The following is a 23949-nucleotide window of genomic DNA, read 5'->3' as shown; positions in this document are numbered from 1 at the left end:
AGGAATAAAGAGAGTTGCCCCAGCAAAATGCAAGTTTGCAGTTGTGTCATGCTATTGAAGTGTGTTCAGCTTGTGACTAACAGCCCATTCTGAGCGTTGTCACATCCTAGCGCTGCGGATTTGCATATTTCACATTTCCCTAAATGCAGGATTTTGCATTTGCTTTCCTTGCATTTCCATTTGTTAGCTCTACCTTCATTTTCCATTCCAGTGAGGCTGTCCTACGAACAACGCAAGAGCCATGCTGGATTAGGGTCCATCCCATCCAGTACTGTGTTCAGAGGGTGGCAAAGCAGCTGCCCCAGGATCCCTCCAACAGGATGGGTGCAAGACCTCCTCCTGCCCAAGCCCCTCAGCAGCTGGTGTGAGCAGGCAGGCCACCTCTGGTCAAAAGGTGGCCCAAAGCCAGCAAGGCTAGCAGCCACGGAGATGGCTTCCTCCTCCATGAATTTGGCGGATCCCTCTCTTAAAGCCTTCCACAGCGGTGGCCATCCAAGTGAGTGTCTGGTGCTTTATTCCATACACTGCAGTCTCCTCTGTGGTTTTTGTCACCCCGCCCGCCCCCAGCCTTTCACCGACGTCATTAAAATGTTGAGGAGCACCGGGCATGGAAGAAAGGATTGCAGCTCCCCAGAGCCTCCCTCCAGTCTGAGGAGACGTCATCAGAGGTCTACTCCACAGAGTAGTTTCCAAGCAGCTCTGAACCCACCTGACCCAGCGTTTAATCCGTTTGCAGAGTTTATTTATTTTTTATTTCTTAAAACATTTCTATGCCGCCCCTTGCTGAAGCCTCGGGGCGGCTCACAACATCCTCAGTTACATCCTCAGTTACAGAAATGCCCCACTCTCTTCCTTCCGGGCAATGCTAGCGCCCCGCAAAGCTTACTTCTGCAAGAGCGGATATACTGCTGCTTTGGCTCCAGACCGTCCAGCACCAGGAAAGGAACAAACGTCTCCGATTTGCACTTTACGGTGACCCTCCTGCTGCTGCAGCGTCACTGCTCTTCACAAAGCAGTTGTGACTCTCGCACCTCTATAAATCCGGATATGAGCCGCCCCGAGGCTTCGGCGAATGGGGCGGCATAGAAATGTTTTAATAAATAAATAATATGGCAGGCGACATCATCTAGAACAAACTGCCTAGGCCAACATGGCATATCCCTAAAAGTAGCTACCATGCCCCTTAGAGTCTGGTGTTTCCAACTGCAAACCAGTTGTTACTGCTGGTAGTAACTGTGTTGCAACCTGCCCTCCATGGATTTCTCTACTTTTTGCAAGCCAAGGGTCAGTGCAGGGAGCTGCCCGTGATTGGCTAAACACGCATGTGGTAGGCATGTCATGAGCGGAGCCAGGAGGCAGACTAGATGGCCCGAGACCCCCTTCTGACTTGGCTCTGCTTCTGTGTTTCTGTATTGCAAGAGCCCTTGGACCAGCAGCAGAGGAGTTGGCCATGGCAACAGGACGGGACAGAGGCCCATCCAGACAAGTGGCACCACATCTTTAATTTGCAGGGTGGACAGAGAACACCTCTGGCCCAGAGAAACTCCCGGCTGTAATTCCAGCATCTCTATTACCACACGGGTAGGGAAATTCCGGGGGCCAAGCCTTCCCCACCAGCCCATGCCAGGGGAGGACACACCGCTGCTGCTTTTCCCGCTGAAATTCTGCAGCAGCACCGTTGCTTCAATGGGGAAGCCGCTCCCATTAAAAACCTTCCCCGCCGCGACTGCACCACCGGATCGCTCCCCACTGCAGCGCACGCAACAGTGCGGAGGAGGGCTTGAAGCGACCCGGGAAAACTGCACTGCCCGCCCCAGCATAACTGGGTCTGAGGGAGGAAGCCTGCACTCGCTCTCTGCCGGAGGCCGTGAAGAGCTGCTGCCGGTCAAAGCAGGCAGTCTCGGTTCGATGGACCACGGCTCTGCCCAGCTCATGTGCCCACACCCCCTCGAGCCGCCTAGCTGTGCCCAGGCCAGGGCCAAGCAAGGCGTGCAACGGCTCCGGTCACTGCAGAGGCTGCCTGGAGCTCCGCCGCCAGTTCGCGAAGGCCAGCTCCCCAAGCTCCAACCCAAGAGAAGCACCACCGCCCAGAGTCCTCGGGTGCCTTCGCCCTCCTCGCCACCCGCTCTGGACGCTTTCCCACAGTGGTGCCGCACCCCAGCAAGCCTTTGGAGGCTGAAGCCGGAGGCCTCGCAGCTCCACATCAGCTCATTTGCTTTGGCCTAGAGACAGACACACACGGAGATCTGCTGGACAGATAAGCCTGGAATTTAATTGCTTGGGCAAGTTCCTCCTGTTCGCATCTGGATTATGTCCATGACAAGTGGTTGCAGAATTTGACACTTTACAAAGAAAAAAAAAACAGTGGCGGGATATTTTTGCCTGTCGACATGAAATGCTTAAGTTGGAATTAATTCGACTAAACAAAACATACACGAATGGAAGAAATCCGAATCTAGGATGAGTGCTGTAGTTCAGCAGGAGTTGACATGCAAATGTCCACAAAGAGAAGTACCAGCAGGATTTTATATGACTCCCCCCCCCCCCCAAGGGAGAAAAGGGAATAGTAAAAGAGCAGAAGTGGTCTCTGCAAGCTGGAGAGAGAACTATGATCAAACACGAAGTCCTGGACTAAAACCACGACCGCAGCTTGTTTTGCAGCACCTCAGCTTTTCAATGGGCCTACAACAAATCTGAGCTAAGCTGACTCAAGGCCAGAAAGCCGGTTTTCTGGCACCTGAAGTAAAGTACCGACAACAACCCCCCCTTTTTATTCGGAAGGCCGTATTGCAAGACCTCAGAATTGCTGTGCGCGGTGCAGGGCATCAGTAGGTCGGTTTCCCCCCTGCTGTTCCTCATCAACATGTTCCTGGTGCGCACTTGAAAGACTGTGGGTTGAGCTCCCCTCTGGCACACAGCAGAGAGGGTCTGGTCCTGCCAACAGCAGCACCGGGCTTTGCCTGCCATGCAGAGTTTGGGGAAGGTGACCGAACTCTATGAGGAAGGCATCCAATTAAGAGGGCAACGTGCCAAATGGGTTACAGCCCTGATTTGCAGCCCTCTGAATATGAAGTCAGAGAGCGACCAAGCACTACATAATGGCCTTCAGAAGTGCACGTCCAGGAGATACTGAGCAGAGACACGTCAGCGGACTCCTTAAGCCTTTGGTCCAAGACTCGTAAGAAGGGCAAATTGAAATGCCAAGGCAACATTTGGTTTTGCTTCTCTTGGGTCTCACTGCCAATGTAAAGGATCCGTGATTTGTGGAAAGCATACAAGGGCGGAGAAGTCTGGCATGCATGGAAACCAGCTTTGTTTGCAACGTATCTAATAACCAACATTGTGAACCCACGGCAATTTCACTTTAAGTAGGCGAGTTAAAAATATATTGTTTTCCATAGGAAACAGAAATTGCTTATATTGATATCTAGAGGCAAATCTAAGATAACATACATATACATAAATAAAATCCATAAAGTATAATGTAACCAAGGACAAAACCGTAGCAGTGATGCCTGTAGCAAGAAAAGGAAGGAAAATGCATTTGATATAAAAAACAAACAAACAAATTCCAACAGACTGCGAACCACTTCTAAAGCAAAATTTCAGAAGAAAATAAATGTGGTTTTGCAGTACTGGATGTCATGAGACTAGGTAGCTTAAAAACCAATATATTCCTATGCAAACTTTACACGCAGTTAAAACAGTCGCCCCATTAATAGAATATCTGTGTATAAAATAATTTAAAAGCAGAGAAAAATTTGCTCTTTTCTGCCTTTAAAAAAAAAAAAATCAGTGCAGCAAAGCTGGCTGTGCAGCTGCCTCCGTCAAATTGCAAAGTTTTGGTAAAAGCGAGCTTTCTCTGTCCACGGAGGATACTGGACTGCCGAGAGAGAGAGAAAGGACATCAGCCCTCCCTTCAGAGCCTTTCTCAGCAAGGAAGCTGTGTCCCGCAGGTCTTTCTTTTCATGCGGTTTACGATGTGTCTATTTCCGAGGCCTCTTCTATGAAATTTGCAACAGGACTGAGAAGCAGGAGGGGGAAAAGTTTATAGTCCCCGTTTGTGTCTTCTGAGAGGAGAGGCTGATCCAGGGGCTCGAAAGGAAGGGAGCCTTCGCCCTGGTTTTCTGAGTCCAAGACCTGCTGAGGCAACTCACTGCTCAAAGGGAGAGGCGGGGAAGGCCTGTTCTCCAACGAAACCAGGAGTGTGTCTTTGGCATCTTCCGTCTTGCCCGTGACGTCGCTGGCAGGCGGCTCTTCGAAGAGGGAAATTAAAGGGTTCCCTCTGTACTGGATCAGCTGCATGTCTGCAGGGGAAAATCCATCCGTTATTAGGAAGGCTCAGTGCTGCGTCTCACTTGCAAGATGAGCAAGCGACAGGGATTATTCACTCGAAAGGCTACACACAACGGCGCCAGACAGAACCTGCCTGTTGCCTCAGACCTAACAGAGAAGCTGAATAACGTGGGATGGGTACAGAAAAGAGGAGAAAGAAAGAAAGAAAGAAAGAAAGAAAGAAAGAAAGAAAGAAAGAAAGAAAGAAAGAAAGAAAGAAAGAAAGAAAGAAAGAAAGAAGGAAAGAAGGAAGGAAGGAAGGAAGGAAGGAAGGAAGGAAGGAAGGAAGGAAGGAAGGAAGGAAGGAAGGACGGAAGGACGGAAGGACGGAAGGACGGAAGGACGGACAGAAAGACAGGATCCTTCCTTCATGAGAATTTGCAGTAGGAACAGAGAAAGGCGCCATGCATTGCATGCAGGGGGCTTTCCCTCGCCAACCCAGAATTCTCCTAATGTAAAGGAGGTTTAGGTTAGTATTTTCACCTTGCTTTTCCACAAATGCAATCAAAGCGGCATATGGAACAAGCTAATTCAAGACTGAAAGGAAGCAGCACTAAAGCCATTGTTATGCTACAGCAAGGAAAGTTGAGCCCCAAATACCTGGCTAACCAAACAAGGCTCCAAACCCCGTGTAGAAAAGAGAACCCAGGGGTTGCGCGACTTCCCAGCATTCCACAGCCACAGTGCCACTGCCAGGAAGGCCCTGATGCTGGCGCGGGCCAGCTCCCTCCCCGTCCAGTGGGGAGCAAGTCACAGGACATCACCCAGAGGTGGATCTTCAGTCCTGGGCAGGGCCACACCGCTGAAAGCAGCCCTAAAGCGAGCTGGCCTGAGGCTTTCAAGAGCTCTGAAGCACCGTATCAGCCCGGAAACCAACAGGTAAGCAATGGGGCTGACCTACAGATTGCTGCGAGGTCCTCTGGCTGCGGCACAAAAGGCCTGCATTCTGCGGTCGTTGTAGGTTCTGGACCACTGCAGGAGCCCTCCCTGGAAGGAGCTCGGCATGTGGACTGAGGCCAGATCCGATTTCCCCAGGTAGAGTCACAACAGGATCACCTTTTGTTACGTAAGCACTTCTGCTGCGTGGTCTCCCGATGCTCCCTGCACTTTACGCTGCCTGGGTAACAGCCGAGTAAGATAAGCCCAGGAGAAGGGGCAGCGTGGATGCTTTTAAGCACATTCAGTAGGAGACAAATCCATTAAATAAACAAACAAGCATCCCATGCTGAGCAGAGGCCTTCCAAGCTTCCACAGACCATGAGGCCAGCTAAGGGTAGGAAGAATGTGAGGAAATGAACCCCCAAATTTGACTCCCCTCCCCTAAATCAGGATGAGCACGAAGCAGAGCTCCAGATGATCTGGGCTCAACCCCCTCGCCTTCCTGACTGCTGGGCACGCTGGTAAGGGCGCCCGAGTGCTCAAGTGGAAATTCCTGAACACCAACCAATGCCTGTCCCTGCCCTGAATTCAGCAGAAAGGTACGGGGGTCAAACGGAGAAAGGGCTGCACGACTTCAGAGAGCAATCCATCGTGTCGGTTTTGGTGAGCAGCAGGATTCTCGGCAAGGTTTAAAGAGCCCTTTGGGTGCGTTCAAGACCAATTTAAAAGAACAAACACCAGCACACCTGAGAACATTGGGAAAAGACTGCAACAGCTACCACAGGCAGCACTTTTCCTTTTTTTAGGTCAGGAGACTTGTGGCTTTGGCAAGCATGCCCAGTGAACAGACCATTCAAGCCTACTGACAACGAAGCCACGGGGTGTGTAAAAACCAGCACGCTGACACAAGTACGGGTGCAAGGACAAGGGCAGGCTCTCTCCCAAAAGAGCGGCGCTGTTGACACGCACGTTTAGCTCTTGCAGGTTGCAGCAGGTACCTGAGAATGAATCAGGGTTCCAAAGTCATTCACCATTTCCCCAACTGCTCACCGTTCTTCTCCAATGCTTCCTGCTCGTTCATCCCAGCGGAGCCTAAGCTTTCTGGCAGATCCTCTGCCTGGAGAGAAACGGACAGACAGGTAACTTGCAAGACCTCCTTTTCAATCGTTTGCTTTGTTTTCTTTACAAACACTGGTATTAATTCACTCCACGTGGATTCACAAACACAAGAACACTTAAAGCTGTTCTCATTGCAATCCATGGGACCTGACTGCACTTCTCCCGGCTGGATTGCGCCCCAAGCCTTCCTAATGCAATGGGCCACTTTGCCATGCCAGGAACTAACAAATCCCACGTGAATCGTGTGTTACAGAACTACTGAATTATGTTTACTTTAATAGAATTGATTTGGGCACGGAGGCACATCCACTGAATCTTGTTTCTGGTGTCAATAGCGGACGGCACGCCAGGTCGTCTTCGCGACTTCACCCAGAGCACTCCTGTGCGCTTGCTGAAGCTGCAAAGGCCCCAGGACTGAGGACGCCTGGCCCATGTCCATAATTCCCTCTACATTTCCAGTATTTTCTGTGAATAATCGTCTTAAGGGGGGCTGGATCAAATGGTATAAAATTAACTTCACTCCTTGCTACCCTGCCGATGTTGCATTCCTGGAGTTACTGTACAAAACTTTTAACAGACTCCTTCTCTAACACTGTCCTTCCTCCAAGGAGCTCATCCTTTCATCCTCAAAACAAGGCCTGCCATGAGGACCTTGGCAACCGGCCTGAAGTGGCCAGCCAATTTTGGGGTTTAGTGGAAAACTGAACCAGGACCTCCCTCCCTCCCTTTGAAGGCTAGTCTGCTACGAATGACAGAAATTGCTTCTCAGTACACAGGGCTGTAAGTATCTGTGCTACGTGAAAAGCCAAGCTAGAACTGAGGAATCCTGGATTCAGACCCCCACTCCGCTAGCTCTGCCACTGCCTCGCAGCCTGGCCTACCTTGCAGGACTCTTGAGGGGATGAAGGAGGGGGACCAGGGAGAGCAACACACATCCTCTGAGCTCCTTGGAGGAGGGGCAGAAATAGATTTCTACTGCTGACAGGAATGCAATAAAACCCCACACAAACGACAACAATTGGGAAGGTATTTTTAAAAGGCTTAGCAGCATTTCTGGTATTAGGACAAGAGGCATTTGCCCCAAAAACCCCTATGGCAAAGTGAGCCCCCTCTCTGTCCCATTGCAACCCACAACCCAGTAATGGGCTTGCCCGAAGGCCATGGGACTGACCCACTCTGTACAGCACAAGTCTTCAAAACAAGCAGCCCCCAGTTCTCACTCGGTTTGCTACACTGCATTTTGGGAGCCTCCCCCACCCCATTTACGGCTCTCCCTGGGAAACTCGCATGCTGCGTTCCTCCAACACGTCAGACTATAGGGAGCTCTTCCGAGCGACACTCACAACGCCAACGTCGCTGACAGAAGCTGCCAGAGTTTTACTCCAACTAGCAGAATCCATAACATCCTGGAAAAGGAGCTCATTTTAAAAGAAAAGAAATGCACAATCTTTCTTCTAAAAACTTGGTCAACAGGAGAATTCAGATTTGTAAGAGGCCTTTTTGTAATAGTAATCCAGAATTGCTTGCCTCAAACTCTTCCTCTCCTAATTAAGAAGCTGCTACAGATGTTGGGCTTGGAAATCAAATGTCCTCTTCCACATAACTGGACCTTAATACTTTCTGGAGTCGTCATTCTCTCCTCAGAGCCCCACAAGATAATTGCAGCCCCTTATTACCCTGAGTTTTTAAACACTGACATCTAGCACCAGAGAAAAATGAGAAGCTCTGAGCTCTGAACTCCCATCAAGTAACATTTGAGAAACAGGAGTTCAGGGAAAAATGATCCAATTTTGAAGCGTTTTTAATGCATGGATTGTGGTATGGAGCTCCCTCTCATGGCTGGCCCTGAACTTGCCACAGAGTGTCCCAGACCAGTCCCAGATTTTGGGCAAAATCTCCTGGGCAGAGAAAGAAACGTCCACCCTCACACTTCCACAGCAGGCCTAGGTTTCCCGCTCCTTAACAGCTCTTAAAAGAATCTACATTCTAGTAAGAGGGACTACAGTATTCCACACTTGCACTCAATCAGATGCACTCTACAGTTCACAGAAAAAGCAAAGAAATGCACTGAAAACGCTTCAAACAAAGAATCATGGGATGCAAAGGGTAACGGGCAGCACTCAACAGGCGATATCCGGGCTCAAATCTGTGCTCAGCTGTAAAACTAAGTGAACAGCTTAACTTATTAAGCTGTGAAGGGATGGCATGGAATTAGTGCGCTGAGTATTTGGCAGAAATGAAGCCGCAATGAATGCATTTTAGAAACTGGTGCTGCAGCCCTTGAGCAAAATGGCCACCAAGTGTGCAAAACTCAGTGGGATGCAAGACTGGCCGGAAGAACCTGCTTCTGACACAACTCCACCACCCCTGGCCCACCAGTTAAGCTCTGAGGAAAGGCACTCCTGGCCAAGGTAAAGCGGCATCTTCTCTCTGTACTGTACACACACTATCGACCTGGCATGCCGACTCGTCGTAAGTCACTGGAGTAAACATCGAAAAAAGCCATGTAAGCCTTTGAAAAATAAGGATAGCAGGGAAGGGGGGAAACACGGAAGGGGGGCTACGAGAGCAGCCCTCACATTTCAACACCCGGGACCCCGGCACCCACCTACCTTATCTTTCTGTTACCCATGTTACTATACCACATTCTTAATTCTTCAAAATGTTGACAGAAGAACATCTTAAGGATCGTAAGTAAATCTTAAACAAGACTCCAAGTGGGGTGATGACGGGCAGACACACTTCCTTTCATCTGTCCGTCCGCCTGTGTGTCCTGCCCACCCCCCCCCACACACACACACACACTTGTTCCTCTGCTGATGTTTCCCATCCAGCACAGAAATGCAGCAAGCTGCCAGGGAAGAAACAGACCGTTTTGTTCTTTTGACAGAAGCTCATGTAGCTCCAGGACAAGGAACAAGAGGCCGCTCTCTCCCCCTATCCGTCCCCCCAGTGCCCTGTTCTGGCAGCTTGCTTGGCCTCCAGTCAGCCCTGAGAGGGAGGGAGGAGAGAAGGGGATGAGCCCAGGGAAGAGGAGCCAAGCGTGGGTCAGACTGACACCTGCTGTGGGCTAGACTGGGACAAGTACCCCACTCCTGTTTTTCACAGCCCCTGACAACTCATCAAAGCCATAAAGCAGCCTACAATTCTTCCAAGAAATGGGCTTTAAATGTTCAGATGACATCAAGCATTTAAACTACATTGAAACAAGTTCAAAACCAGTTTAATTACTGTTATTTTCCTGAAGTACTCAAGAAGCAGCACATTAACAATTTTATGTGAATTATAGTTCTTTCGGTTTCTTGGTTGGGAGCTATGACAGTTAAATAGGATCGCATTTAGTTAACCGTGCAAAATGACTGGATGAAATGACTGGAACGATCAGTGCAGAATTGCAGTATCCCAGAGAGCCAACTCCTCCCTCCCTCCCTCCCTCCCTCCCACACGCACACTCGTTTTCTACAGTTCTTATGTTATAGCAATGATGCTATGACTATGCAACTCAATACTGCACCGTTTCATCACAAAGGAATTAGCATCAAGACTTGGAATTCAACGCCAGACCCCCACAGCCCTGGCCAGCTACTTGCTCCTGCCCCCTTTTCTGAGAACTGAAAAAGCCCTCAACACGTACATTTTCCAAGCTGGGAGGGACATCCGACAGGTTCATCTCTGTTGCAGGGAGCTCAGGGCTGAAGGCCTAAAAGCAGCAGTCAAGGACAGGAGAGACATGGAGAATTGTATGTTATGGTTGGTGAACAGCATTTGATCCTCTAAAACAACTGCCCCTAATCAATCAGGCAACATCTGTTTCATGGGCATAAAAGCCTGCCAACAGCAGGAAGATGTTTCTCCCGCCACTCCCCTCTTTCACTGGAAGAAAAACCTCTCCTGTGAAAGGATCGGCCAAGGCGCCAGAGCTGCCGTCTAACAACGAAGAAAATGTGTCCATCTCTTAAAACCAAAGTTTCTGTAATGGTTCAATTCCAGGCAACTGTACAATCGACTAAGATGCCTTTAATCCAATCACAGTCCTACAGAGACACAGACCGCATGAATAGTATCAGGGAGAGCCAGTACGGCACAGCGGCAAATGGACTGGCCTCTGATGCCACTACGCACACAGCCACAGGGTCACTGGGTGACTTCAGACCAGCCGCTGCCTCTCGGCCTGGGAACGGGGCTTCGTATGCACCTCGGCTTGATTGCACGAGGAAACAATGAGGGATGCCAGGGTAACAAATAAATATTCCAGGTGCAATCACAGCAGCACCCAAGGCTCAAGAGATGAACTTCAATACTGGGATACACCTCCCTGTGTATATAATTACACGGTAGAATGAGTTTTGATTTTACTTTTACTGGTGTTTTATTCATACGGAGATGCCCAGGCTTGTGTTCCTGCTAGCAGACATTCAGCAAGGCATCTCCCCAGCGGCAACCTGAATGTGGTCAGAGTGCAACCGATCGAACGCATCCACCCCGTGCCCATTCCCTGGGAAAGCCCTGCAAGCCGACAGCACCCGTCCTGCACAGGCCCCGTGCGCACAACGTGGGCCCCATGAACTCGGGGGGCACGGAGGGCATGTGCAGCCAGGGCCTCTGAGGGCAGGACTCTAAGCATGCCCACCTGGACGCCGAAGCCAGGCACGAGAGAGCGGGCCAAGCCAAGTCCTGCCCGTGGGAGGGACGGGACGGGGGCACACCTGCAAGGACTAGTTACCTGACCCCCCCCGTGGTCTAGCTGGGGTTTCAGGGTACTTTTCTGAGTCACAGAGGCAGCTTTCGCCTCTGGGCGGCTGTGAGCCAGCAGCTTTAGGACTTCGGCTCACATGAGATGCACAGCTTTAGACATCTAAGATTCACACCACATAAAGATGAACTCACTTCGGTAAGCGTGTCTGCGGCATAATTAAATTTCTTTCCAGACAGCATTGCTTGGAGCTCCTCCAGGCTCGCATCGATACAGTTCAAGAAGTCTTGGATCTCTGCCCTGTGAAAGGAAGGGGCAGATGGAGAATCAAAACAGCAATGGCGAAGGGTTCTGGCAAGCGCGGCCCAGCGGGAGCAGAGAATGAGGGCAATGGAGGACATCCTTGTCTACAGAAGAGCCAAGCCTCACCAAAAGAGCACCACTTGGCACGCCAGCAGTCACAGGTGCCCCACTTAAGAGACTCCAGGCAGCGCAGCTGGGATCCTTGCCAAGAACACTGGACCAGGCAGCCTTTTCTATGATCCAAACAAGCAACTTATGCTCTTCAGCATTCACGCTGCCCCAGGATTACTGAATGCAGAATCGCATGCCGAAAAGAATGCAAGGAAAGCGTGCCCTTCAATTCAACCCGCTGGTGGAACAAGGCGACCCTCAGGGGAGGTGGCAGGTAGACCATGCCGGACCAAGGGAGCTCGCCCGTGGGACACATGTGCCAGAATGCCCAATGAAGTGAGCTGTTTCTAAACCCTGCATGCTCATGTGCCTAGAGGTGACCCCAACTCCGTGGCCAGCCACCCCACTCCAACTGCCCTTCAACAGAGATACAGTTATGGACATCTACAAGTCGGCCAACACATTTACAGCTGCTGCAGAAAAATCCCTATTAGTAAAAACAGAGGAGGAGTGTGAGCACAAGTGAGCCTGAGTCCGGGAAGCAGGGCTCTCTTGCAGGACGAGGCCACAGGGCCGCGGGCTGGCCAGAAGAGATTTCTGCCAAGCAGCAGCTTGTTCCCAGGCCCGAGGGGACGCGGCAGAAGGTGCAGCTTGCGCCGGTTGTGGTCTGGCCAGGCAGTGCCCCTCCAAAAGCGGACGCACCTCTCAAGCAAGGAATCACTCTGCGCCACGGTCTGGTTCTCGCTCAGGATGGAGTCTATCACAGCGGCAGGGTCTTCGGCAGCGCCGCCTTGGGCAGGATGCAGCTCCACAGCGTTCGCCGTGCAGGAGGCATCCCTGAGCTGGACGGGGCGGGCGCCTTCCGACAACTTCGCGTCAGGCGTCCACAGCACTCCGCAGGGAGCAGCAGTTTCTCCTGCAGGTGCCTGGGCCTCCCTGCAAAGCACAGCCACAAGCCGATTAGGAAGCCGTGTCCGTCGACGTTTCCCTTGCATACAATGCACTCAGACTAAACCATCCGCAAACCCAAACCATGCTGAGGGGAGGGAAGGGGAGAGGCTGGAGCCAACAGCTTGCCCTTATACCCAAACAGCACCCTGTCTCCCCCCGCCCCCCGGAGTTCTTCTTGGCCACACAGATGTGCCTAGCTGAAATTTGGGGTGCAAGACTGAAACCTCCACCACTGTACCTCCCAACCCACACTGGAAACACAAGCGCCACAGTTACCGAGAAACAGCTATTTGCAGAGTACAAACACAACGTTCATTTCCACATCCTCACCGATTCCCATTACTCGTGTGCACTAGGGCCAGCAGCTTCTCTGTGCCACCATCCTCTTCCTCCTCCTCTTCCTCCTCCTCTTCCTGAGCATCCGTGATGTCACGAATTATAATGGAGTCTTCGCAGTCTGGACTGTGCTCCGAAATGGCCGCCTAAGGATACCCAAGGCACCAGTGAGATAGCCTGTTCTTTATGACATTCTGACTGTCATGATATTCTTCTTACTAAGAGCAGGAGTAACTACTAGGGTCAGCAGGAAATTCATGGGAGTACCGATTAGGTAGGACACAATGTCCTAACGAATAAGTACGAGTCAGATGCAGTTAATCTCCATGGGGGAAAGTCTGCGTGCCTGAATAAGATGTTCCCTGGTATGAGATTAGCAGGGGTGTCGTGCCCAAAGGTAAACCAAAAGGAACCTTACCGCTTCACAATCCTGCACAGGAATGCGGACAAATGGACGGCTGTACTTCGAAGGCGGGGCACTGGAGGAATCAGCCAAAGGTCTATGGGCGGAAGAACATACAAGAGCCAGGCTCTTACGGCATGGCATGTGGAGGAAGAAATAAAAGCGCAAAGGTCCCATCCACAGACAGCTCCATGCAACACGGGGATCACATTCCCCTATATGGGCTCTAGCGAAGACCAGAACATCTCAGGAAACGCTCCTCCTTGGAAATCCTTGGCTCACTTCTGGAGGAAATGAAGTAGCAGAGGCCAGTCGTACAGATGCGCTAGTCTATCAGCAGTTGCTGATTTCTCGCCTCAATTTTACAGCACAGGGAGGTAAGTTCATAAGGCAAGCCCATGGTTTTAATAGCAGCTGAACAAGGCTACAGGGGACTTCACAAGGGGAGCAAGAGGGACCCAGCGAGTGAGACTGGGCCCAGTATGCAAACACCCTGACTGGAAAGAGGTTCATTTGGAGAGCGACTTTGCCCAGCGCAGACTTTAATTTTACCATGCATTTAAACTGAAGACCATTCTCCCTCTATGTCATGTAATACACAGGGAGCACATTCCAGCAGGGAGGGAGAGGCAAAAATTGGGCTAGCATTGGCTATTTCCCAAAAGCCCTGAAGCAGCCCTTCAGAAGCTCAGGTTGGCTCACCTTCTGGCAATGTGAGCCCCTCCCCTCCACCCATGGAAGAAATGACTGTTTCCTTATGTGGAAAATACCTGCATAGGAAAATGTGCCAAAACCACGTGTTTTGCGGTAACACATAAACAGAATCAGGAGGTGCAACCTTTCAGAGAAGCGTAACTGATGCTTTGTGTCTCAGTGCTGTCTCTGCCACATTTAACAGAAGGGGAGACCACATGTTTCAAAAAGAACATTCCATCTGGGAGCAAACCAAAGATGAGAATGCCTTTTATGGGTTCCTGTAGGTGCCAAGAGTACAAAGCAGCAATCAATGTACCTTTTCCTTTTGAGTTCTAGAATGCACTTTCCTCTCATCAAGCCCAGTATAAATTCAAGAATCTAAACAAGAGAGAGAGAGAGAGACCGCAAGAGCGCATTAGGAGCTACATGTTCTCTCGGCCATCAGCACCTAAAGACTGCAGACAGACTGGTGCCCAATTCCAAAGAAACAAGTCTTCAACTTCACTGTTTTCTATGGGCAGCCAATTCCTGGGGACATTTGAAAAATAAGACGCTCAGGAAATGACCCCTCCAGACAGTTAGAGACCAATCCTGCACTCTTTAGGTCTTTTTTCCTCCCTCCAACGTTTCAGCCGCTCCCACTGGGAAGGGGTTGTGTTTTGTTTTTTCTGTTTGTTAACCAACATTTGGCCCAGCCAGTCCCGAGGTCTTGGGGAGATTCCCCCCACTCCTCTTTAGCCTTTTGTACTTCTGCAAACCTCCAGGTTCCCCAAATCTGCCAACTCTTGTTGCTTTGGGTTACAAAATGGTGAGTGCTTTTACCTGAGTTCAGAAATAGAATATTGTTTTGGTTGGATGCCAACAACTTATGGAACTTCATGAAGGCAGGTCCCACAACCCCCCGCCCCCGTAACTTTCCCACATTGCTCAGCAGGATCTCACCCACCCTCTGGTTGGGCTTTTGGGGAGTGGCTATGGGGAGGTGAGGAGAAAAGGGTGGGAATTTGCTTCTCTGAATTCCCTTAAGTCAACCTATCTGAGGATCCAAGCCATCAACAGCTGGAAAGTCCCAGGGGGCAAGAAGGACCCCCACTGCATGGGCTTACTGGTCTGCCCCGAAACACCACAGAGCATCAGAAAGACTGGCACCTTGGACAGCAGCCGCTGCTGCTGACTGTGCTTCTGCCGCAGGTACGCCACTTCCTTCCAGAGAGCCTTGTTTTCCCTGAAAGAAAAGCCACCAAGAGCAGTGAGTAAAGTAAAGGGGAACTTGTTTGGCCTACCCTACACGGATTTCCTAGTTTTTATAACATCCCGCCAGTACTAAACACCACATGCACCAGGTTCACTTCATGGAGGCACATGGAAACATACGCCTAAATAAAATGAAGAGTGAAGGCCACACGCCTGCTCTGTAGAGGGATAACCAAAGGCAAAAGGACCATCCACAGCTTCCTCTCCAGCACGTGTTCCGTGGAGGGCCCCCGTTTGCTGCCTGATCCATGTTCCTTGTGCTGGCCCAGCTGAGCTGGTACATGGGAATTTCCAGAGATACTCCAATTCTGCTCAGTTAGGCTCTCTTCCTCCAGGATGCCTATTTGGGAGCGCCTCTCCTTTTAAAGTGCAAACTAGCAACAACCCTCCAATGTGCCATCTGTCACATTTAAAGAGGCGTTTTGGTGCAGAGAAGGAAAGCTATGGCAGCAACCAAAGAACTGCTGCTAGTAGAGCTGGGAGACCCATCCCCTGCCGGTCGCTCCAAGGTGCTACTCAGACAATGCGGGAGCGGCTCTCCCTGGCGGTGATCTGGGAGAACTCAGCGAAAACAATTCGGGTTTTCTGTTGCTCTTACTGAGCAACTTGCCCACTTCCTCCTTGGACGCATGATGGGGTCAGTCACCACAACCCATCAGGGGCTCAACTGCCCCTAGCACAAGCCGTGGGTTCTCAGGATAACATGCTCCAGAGCAACACCATCTTGTGGAACCCACGCTGGGTTTGGGCTCACCGTGGCTGGTTATAAATGGTGTTTGCAATGTTAGCGTTTCCATATCAGACAACTTCCTGCCTGACTTTCAGCTCTCTCAGGGAACTAGAGCATGGGTTACTTCAGAGACTCTGAATCAGAGACGGGGCATTTGTAGCCCTCCAGATGCTAGGCTTGGGACATCCATCACCCTCGCCACTGGCTATTCCGAGCAGGGCTCGTGGCATTTGTAGGCCAGAACTTCTGGAGGTCCACAATTTGCCCATCCTGGCCTAAATGGAAACACTGAAATGAGAAGTAATTGAGCTGTGAGCATAACAATATGGATACTGTTGATAGATCAGTATAGATCTGCATGGATCAAGCTGCATAGATGAAGCAAACCTGAACAAGTGCGCAAGTTACCACGGTTCTGCAATTTTGTGCTCAATGTTACATTCGCGGTTCTAGACCATTGTGACACAACTCCCTGCAACGACCCCAGTGCAGCACACACGGGCCGTGAGATGCCTCATTAGTGGCCTGGCTGTCCCCGAGCGACGCTGCAGACTCGCAAGAGAAACACTGGCACCTTTTCATACTCGCCAGCTTGATGTCCATGTTGTTTTGCTGTTCTCTCATTTCCTGGACTTCGGAGAGCACTTTGTGCAAGCTCTCTGGGCAGAGCTTCAGATCTTCGGCTCTCACTGCAGAGACCTGGGACAGTATTGGATTGCAAAAGATTTAGCAAAGACAAGGATGAGAACAATATGGATGGATGGATGAAATAAACACCATTAAATAATTCATTAATTAGGAGTAAGGACTGTGGGAAGCAGCCAAATACACTCTTATCTATCACAGAGGAGACCCCAAAGCTAGGAGCCTATACTAACCTGCAGCTCCAGAAGTTGCAGAGAAATGGTACTGAAATATCATAGTGGAAAAATGTTGTTACAGCTACGCACTTATTCTGGAAAGGATGCAGGATAGAGATAGCTCTGAAAGAGTGTGGGAAGCCCCATAGCCCCACTCCATTCAACACACAGTCCAAGAGATTATATATCCAAGGGAACGTGGCCTTTTCCCAATCCCAAAGATTCCCAGTCCCCGGTTAAAACAAACCACCAGTCCCCAAGTTCATAATGGTGCTCTGTTTAAGTATTGAAGCAAAGGCTTCCAAACTTTCACAGAAAGCTTTTCGCGTAACAGGCGATAATAGCTTTCCCCGTTAGAGCTGAACCAGGTCATGATGTCCCTAGTGAAATGTTTCAGAATAGCATTCCTTACGTTCCAAGAGCCAGTGTTCCACAGCGGCCAAAGGAGGAGCTTATGCGCCAGTAAGTCTCCCATGGAAATACCAACTGACCCCAAAAACTCACTAGGTGGATTAGGAAGCCCCAGATCTCTCAGTCTCAGCCTTCCATGCACCTTTACTTTGCAGCACGTCTGCAATGGCTCCTAATACACAGGGCAGGCGCAAATGAGTGATTTCAAAAATCAAAACCAGGTTTTTAAGTACACTCTTCTCCCGGTGATCCATTAACCGTTTTGTCGTGTCCAACCATTTCCCCACCTCTGTAACAGGAAAGGGATGAGAAGGCAGAGTCTAACCTGAGCCCCAGTTCATGGGGCTAATTCCACAATCAGGCTGTGGCGCTTATTAGCTTTCTTGCCACAACACTCTGCTGCCAGGTGCAGATCGGGTGACCCAAGCACTCTTTTGTCATGCCCAGTTTTCATGGTACTGGGCCAATTCTGACATCAGCACCCAGCAGCCTCACCAATGTGGAGATCAAGACAGAGACAGGACGCCTTAGTGAGAACACCTCACCAGATGGACAAAGGAAATACAGACGTGCTCCAAAAGATGCAAATCTATTCAGCCACAGCAAGCCTGATTTGAAGCAATTCTGCCAACTTAGATCTAGTTACTGAGGCGGCTGCATTTGGCTATCAAGATGAGACAGGCTCCCCTCCCCAGGCACTGAGCTCCTGCAGCAGAGGAAGGAAAAATGTTTCCTTACAGACTGTCGGAGGTTCTCTGCTACTGCCTGCAATGCAACTAGAGACAATTTACAAGCAAATGTATGAGCCAAGTCTATCCCCATCCAGCTCATAAACACGGCAGAAAGGGCCAAGGGCCATTTTCCTTGCAGTTACAAGCATTCCTAACTTTACTGTAACAAATGTGTTTACCGACTAATTCCATGCCATGAACAGCTTCCATGGAACACTCGCAAAACATTTTCTTCTCAGGACGGAGGCCCAGTCAAAAAAATCAGAAAGAGGAGACATTTTGTGTGCTACTGCCACTGCAAGCAGCGACTCCACAAGCCAAGCCCACTATTTTACATTTTAAAGGGAGCTGCTGCACCAGTTACTGTGCCAAGAGGTACCGGGTGGCCGCCACATTCGACTCGGTCTTGAATCCCCGCTGCACGCAAAAGCGTAAAGGTGAAAGGAATGCCATTTCCTTCTCCGGTGGATCACTTTTGCCAGCGCTCTCTGCTGTGACCTGTCCGTCTTGGGTGGCCCTGCACGGCACGGCTCTTAGCTTCATTGAGCTACGCAAGCCCCTTCACCACGGCGAGGCAGTGATCCACAAAGGCATTCAAGGGTGGTACAAAAAGTAAAAGAGAAAGGAGAAGCTGCGTTCACGCCAGCAGCCAAGATTTTACTTATTTTGCTTATGATAAGATAGCAGCACATGTTAAGATATTCCTGACGAACTGAGTGCATTCTGCCACATCTATATACTTGGCTTTATTGGCTCAAACAGCTAGAGGTCCGAATGCGCTATGAACTGAAGCGAGAGGGACTCTCTAAAAAGGGGGGATCAAGAAAATGGGGTAAGCTATTCAGAACTCATGCCAAAACCAGTACTTTTCATACAAGGGTAACATTTTGAAAGATGGGGAAGAGGATTGAAAGCAGAGGTTGAAAGAATGGTTTGCTGATCTAAAAGGCACTCTTAACAAAGCCTCTGCAATCAATCAAGGAAACACCTTTGGTGAAGAACTTCAAAGACCTAAAACAACTGCCTGGGAAACGAGATGGAGAATTCTGATGCTCCTGATGGGCAAACACTTTTGTAAAGAGCTAAAACATAAATACCAACATACCTAATAGTGAAACGTGCTGGACTGAATGTGCTCAGCTAAGAACAAGTGGAAGATTTTTCTTTTACTTCAACTCTCTGAGTTCAGAAATGCAATCAGGGTCACCAATATAATTAAGTGTTCTTTGCAATAAAAATGGCTAAACTCTGAATGCTGAAAATGAATACTGTGGAGGGCTGCAGGAGCCAATGATGGATCAAGCTTACATCCAAAGCACTTGCAAAAAGGAAAGAGCATAATACACTGGGGATTTAAGCACTGCTCCTGGCACCTCACTGGCAAAGCGGTGCCATCCTATCTGCTCCTTGTGCGTGTGCATGCAAGTCACAGCGGCCACCTTTAACGCCAGAGATTTTCAGTGCACTGCAAAATGGAAACAATACCTTCCGTTTTATGTTTCCCAACAAGTTGGCTTTCCCTCGCTTGAAAAACGGGTGCTGAAACTCAATGGCAGAGTTCTTGTCGGAGGTCATCATGCCATTCTCCAGGGCAATCACCTTCCTGAAGCCGTCTGTGGACACATTGAGGAAGATCAGAGTCCTGGACTCTCCCAGATCTTAGCCCTTTTCTCTTAACTGTGCCTCTATGTATGCTCCAGGAGTAGACAACCTCAGACATTTTATTTTTTGATTTATATCCTGCCTTTTTCCTACAAAGGGCTCAAGGCAGCTTACACCATTCTCCTCCTCCATCTTATCCCCACAACAACCCTGTGAGGTAGGTTGGGCTGAGAGTCTGTGACTGGCCCAGAGTCACCCAGTTGGCTCCATGGCTGAGCGGGGACTCGAACCCGGATCGTCCAAGTCCCAGTCCCACGCTCTGAACCACGACACCACACTGGCTCTCCATTGTTACTGGACCCAGTTCCCATAAGCCCCAGCCGACATGGCCAATGGTGAGGGATGCCAACAGACATGGGCTAGAGTGCCTTCTTCAGCCTCAGGATCAAACCCAGTTTAGCCCAATGAGCTTGAAATGTCCTCAGTTTCCTTCCCTTGGTACACATGCCTTTGGCTGGAGTTTATAAGCAGGAGAAACACTCGCTTACGTTTTGTTTAAGCTTTACAAACATCTGCAAATATTGTAGCCAAAGCAAGCAGAGGATTAACGTCCACACCAGGAGCAGTGCCTCAACACGACTGCTTTCAATTCTCTGCTGGAAGAAGTCTGTTTAGGTGACCTTTACATCTCCATGCAAATTCTGCCCAGGACCAAAATTATGGGATAATGGATGATCCCTATTTTGTTTTTTTAGCAAATGGAACCCTCTGTGTTCATATTATTAACTAAATGGGCATTCAGGGAGAAAACTGTAATACCCTGTAGAGGCGTTCATACTCACAGATGTTGAGCTGACGAATGAAGCTGGACAAGTTGTTGTGTTTGAAGTATTTGGGGAGCAGCTCTTTCGCAAATCTTTGCTCATCCAGAATGCAAAAGTTCTGACCATTCTAGAAGAAGAGAGAGGAAAACAGAACAGTAAGGAACAGAAACTAAACATTTCTGAATCTAAGTGTGTTAAAGAGGGATGGTTCTTCCCAACTGTCATGGGGAAGAATGTAAAGTGGGTCTCACTTCTTTGGGAACATGGTGTGAGAGCCACTTCTGGCCCATCTCCTGCTGGGCAAGCGGCTTCTCATTCCAGACCCCACATTCAGCTCCAACCAGGAGTTGCACAATAACTTTGCCATGGAAGATTTTGACTAGCAGGCCTACTCTGGAAGGAGGAGGCTGGACAGCTTGTGCTGTGAGCTTTCTAGTCTCTTTCTGGAAACTAGTTAGCTATACAAAATTGGATTAGTTCAAATATACTCCTACCAACTATGATGCTCAGGAATGTGAAAAAATGATTATATATCATGTACATCTGGCATGTTCAAAAAAATCTTTTTTGCTGCTGGGCAAGTGACTTTTGGAGAACAGCTAGACTTGAAATCCCCAAGTGAACACACACATGAAGCATTTGGCAGCCTTCAAAAAGCTATCTGGTAACCAGATCCAGACCGTTAGTGCTGGGAATATTTCTGTAAAACTGCAGCATTCTGTAAGGCTATGCAGTGCTGCTTGGGTGAACTCCTCCTTAAGTCTTACGGGCTGGATCAACAAATCAGGATAGCAAGGGCCACGGTCCAGAGGACCACCAAACAGCAGAGTAAATCACATCACTGAATCTGGTCCACTTAAAAGTTTTTTTTAAGTAACAACTAAAAACTCTTTACAGAAGCTTTTTTAAGGGAGAAGATACAATAAGAGTGTTGGAGAGAAGTGATGTTTTACAAAAATCAGGTATGCAGATGAAGAATCATAATAAATCTAAATAAAATAAATAAATCTAAAATAAATAAATAAAAAGGGTTTAAACAAATGCAAGTAACAAACAAAACATGCTATAATAGCTAATTATAGCCTGGCATTGAGATCAGATTTCTGAAGGGAAGAAGAAGCCCAGCCCAAATAAGACCAGAAGCCCTATGCAGCAAGGGTTCGATTATTCACCCAGTTCAGATATTAAAGGAATGCTTTAAAGTTATGCCCAGATAGGGAGCACACTGAAAGCAAAACTGGCTTGTTGAGGCCATGCTGACTCATCAGACACAGATCGCCTCCTCTCCCATAATGCAAGAAGGATTAAAAGCCAAATGAGATTAGGCATAATGAGTTTTAACTCAGGATGACAAGTCCAGATCTGCATGCAATGCCCAGCAAAGAGGTACTAATCCAGTCAAAAGCAAGAAAATACACTTTCATAAAACCTCTTCCAGTAAGGAAAATCGAGTGCACTAGCAGGAGCTATTTTTGCTTTTTACAATTTCAACACCAGAATAAGGTGCCTGTGAGAGCTGAACAACCACCTAGATTTTTTTTTTTTTTTTTTGCAAAGCCCAGGTAAGCCTCCAACTGTTTCTATTTCTTGGATGTGGCTATTTGATAACCAGCTGCTTGCAAGTAGTGACAAACAGGTCTCTGAAGAAGGAAACTTGCACTGCATATCCACTCCTTGGGAGTAGAAGGGCAACTTTTTTACACATTTCTTCTAATTGTTTATAAATATGAGACAACTCTTGCTACACTGAAGCATGGCATTCCTAGTCTTGGAAGGAATTTATTTGCAGCATTAGATTTAATGGTGGTGGATGGACATGTTATTGCTCACCCATCAGATATTAAGCCAGCACGACTGTTAGCAGGGGCTGTGAGTGGGGATAATGCCACTTTTGTGGGCAATTCGTTGCATTTTACCAAAAAAGCCTCCACTACCAAATACAGGATCAGTATTGATTCAAGACTAAACAAGTTAAAGCACCACATTACTACAGCTGCACACCTACCGCTCCCTACTTCCTGGCTTGTGTTTTTTGTGGGGAGAGACATAAAAATACATATCTCTTAAAGAGACATACCTAAACTCCACACACTGGCATACCAATGGATTCCACCGAAGTGGCATTTGGCTTTCTCCCTACTGCAGAAAAAAAGACCAGCTCCATGTTATGGAAATGTGCTAGATTCCTTCATCAAGTACCAAGATGCTCGAATGCACAGACCAAGGTGCAATGCACCAGGTGCATGCTACTTTTGCGAAATATGAGCATGCATGGCTTCAGGCACAGACTGAATGCACGTAGGGATCCCTCAACCGAAGCACATGCGGGCATCAGGTGATGCCCCTCCTTACAGTGCTGCAAGGGAGCTGTGAGCTGGCTGCCAGGCGCCCGGCGAACCGTCCTGGCTAACGGGCAGGACAGACATTCAGTGAACAGGGAAGAAACAAAGAGGAGCCGCTGCACAACGCTTTGCACACTGAGCGTGGCTTCCGGACGGACTCGCACAGGACTGTGCCGGCACAGCGAGAGTCGGAAGCGCGGCGGCTTAACTGCGGGGGAGGGCAGAGGCCTGGGCTCGACCCGGGACGCCCCGGGGAAGCTTCCGCCGGGCGGCCCGCGGCAGGAGCAGCGCGCCCCGGGCCCGACGCGGGACAAGGCAGCCGCCCGCGGGAGGGAAGGGAAGGGAAGGGCGCCCCCCGAGAGGCACGCGGCCCCCGCGGCCGCGCATGCGCGCTCACCCGGCCCCACGCGATCACGTCGTCGCTCCCAGAATCCTCCACGAGGGCCCACAGCTTGGCCAGGAACCCGGGCACCGGCGCAGCGCCAGGGCGCCCGGGCTCCGCAGCCGCCGTGGCCGCGGCCTCCGTCGCGCCCGCCTTGCTCATGCCGACCCGCCGCGCGTACGCAGCTCCGCCGGGACGCGCCGCGCACGACGTCCGCGCTGCGTGGAGGCGGGCCCGGCGCCTTGGCGCGGCCGCCCATTGGCTGCCTGCGCCGCCCAGGCCCCGCCCCTCCGAGGGGCGTGCGCCCTTGTTGTGGCTCGCTTCTGGGAAGGGGGCGGAGTCCTCCGCCGGCGGTGACGTCACAGTCTTAAGCTTGTGCTGCCGCTCGGCTTCTTGTGCTCCGAGGGAAGGGAGGCGGGCAGGGCACGGCTCGCCCCGCGGCCGGCGGCTGCGGGTGGACTGGACGGGGCAAGGGGCGCAGGATCCGCGGCAGGAGCGGAAGGCTGCCACTCGCCTGCGATCCGCATCCCGCCTGCCAGCACCGCGGCCTTGCCCAAGCAGGGGGCCAGAAGTGATTCCGCCAAGTCTGGACTCAGCATTTCTGCAGCCAACAAGTTTGCTCTTGTCAACCTTAGTGCCGCAATGAAAAACACACAAAAAATTCAAGCATCCCCTTCTGCTGAGTTTGCGTGACCCAATAAGCTGAGCCCTCATGGATCCCATCCAAAAATGGTGCCCCTTGGCTCCCAGCACAGTGCAACAGCCCTAGTGGAAAATTTAGCCACTATGGGTTGTGAGCCTGGCCAGAATATGGAGAGAACAGGCAGACTCAGCAGCAATCATTTGCTAGCACTGTAGCTTAGTTACAAAAGGCAGCTGAAAATCTGCCCAAATGGGTGGCAATGTTACCCCCAAATTTAAAGTGCAGACCCTTGAAGAGCAGTATTTCGCCTGCCAAGCGCTCTCGCGCTCGCTCGCTCTCTCTCT

General features: G+C 50.1%; 1 protein-coding gene across 1 annotated transcript; it reads right to left on the bottom strand.

Moving 5' to 3' along the window:
• Positions 1-2250: 2250 nt before the first annotated feature.
• LOC123027214 (heat shock factor protein 3-like) lies at positions 2251-23124 on the bottom strand. The gene is made up of 14 exons (XM_044437753.1): positions 22978-23124; positions 20257-20365; positions 19298-19425; positions 16385-16509; positions 14976-15051; positions 14143-14204; positions 13146-13227; positions 12722-12873; positions 12143-12376; positions 11221-11326; positions 9968-10033; positions 7677-7739; positions 6265-6331; positions 2251-4307 (listed from the first exon to the last, which is right to left on the bottom strand). The coding sequence occupies exons 1-14, from the start codon at positions 23122-23124 to the stop codon at positions 3976-3978; spliced, it is 1749 nt and encodes a 582-aa protein (XP_044293688.1). The 3' UTR covers positions 2251-3975.
• Positions 23125-23949: the final 825 nt, after the last annotated feature.

Source organism: Varanus komodoensis, unplaced genomic scaffold, assembly GCF_004798865.1.
Source record: "Varanus komodoensis strain SLA01 unplaced genomic scaffold, ASM479886v1 scaffold31, whole genome shotgun sequence".
Lineage (NCBI taxonomy): Eukaryota > Metazoa > Chordata > Lepidosauria > Squamata > Varanidae > Varanus > Varanus komodoensis.
This window is presented reverse-complemented; position numbering and strand designations above follow the sequence as displayed.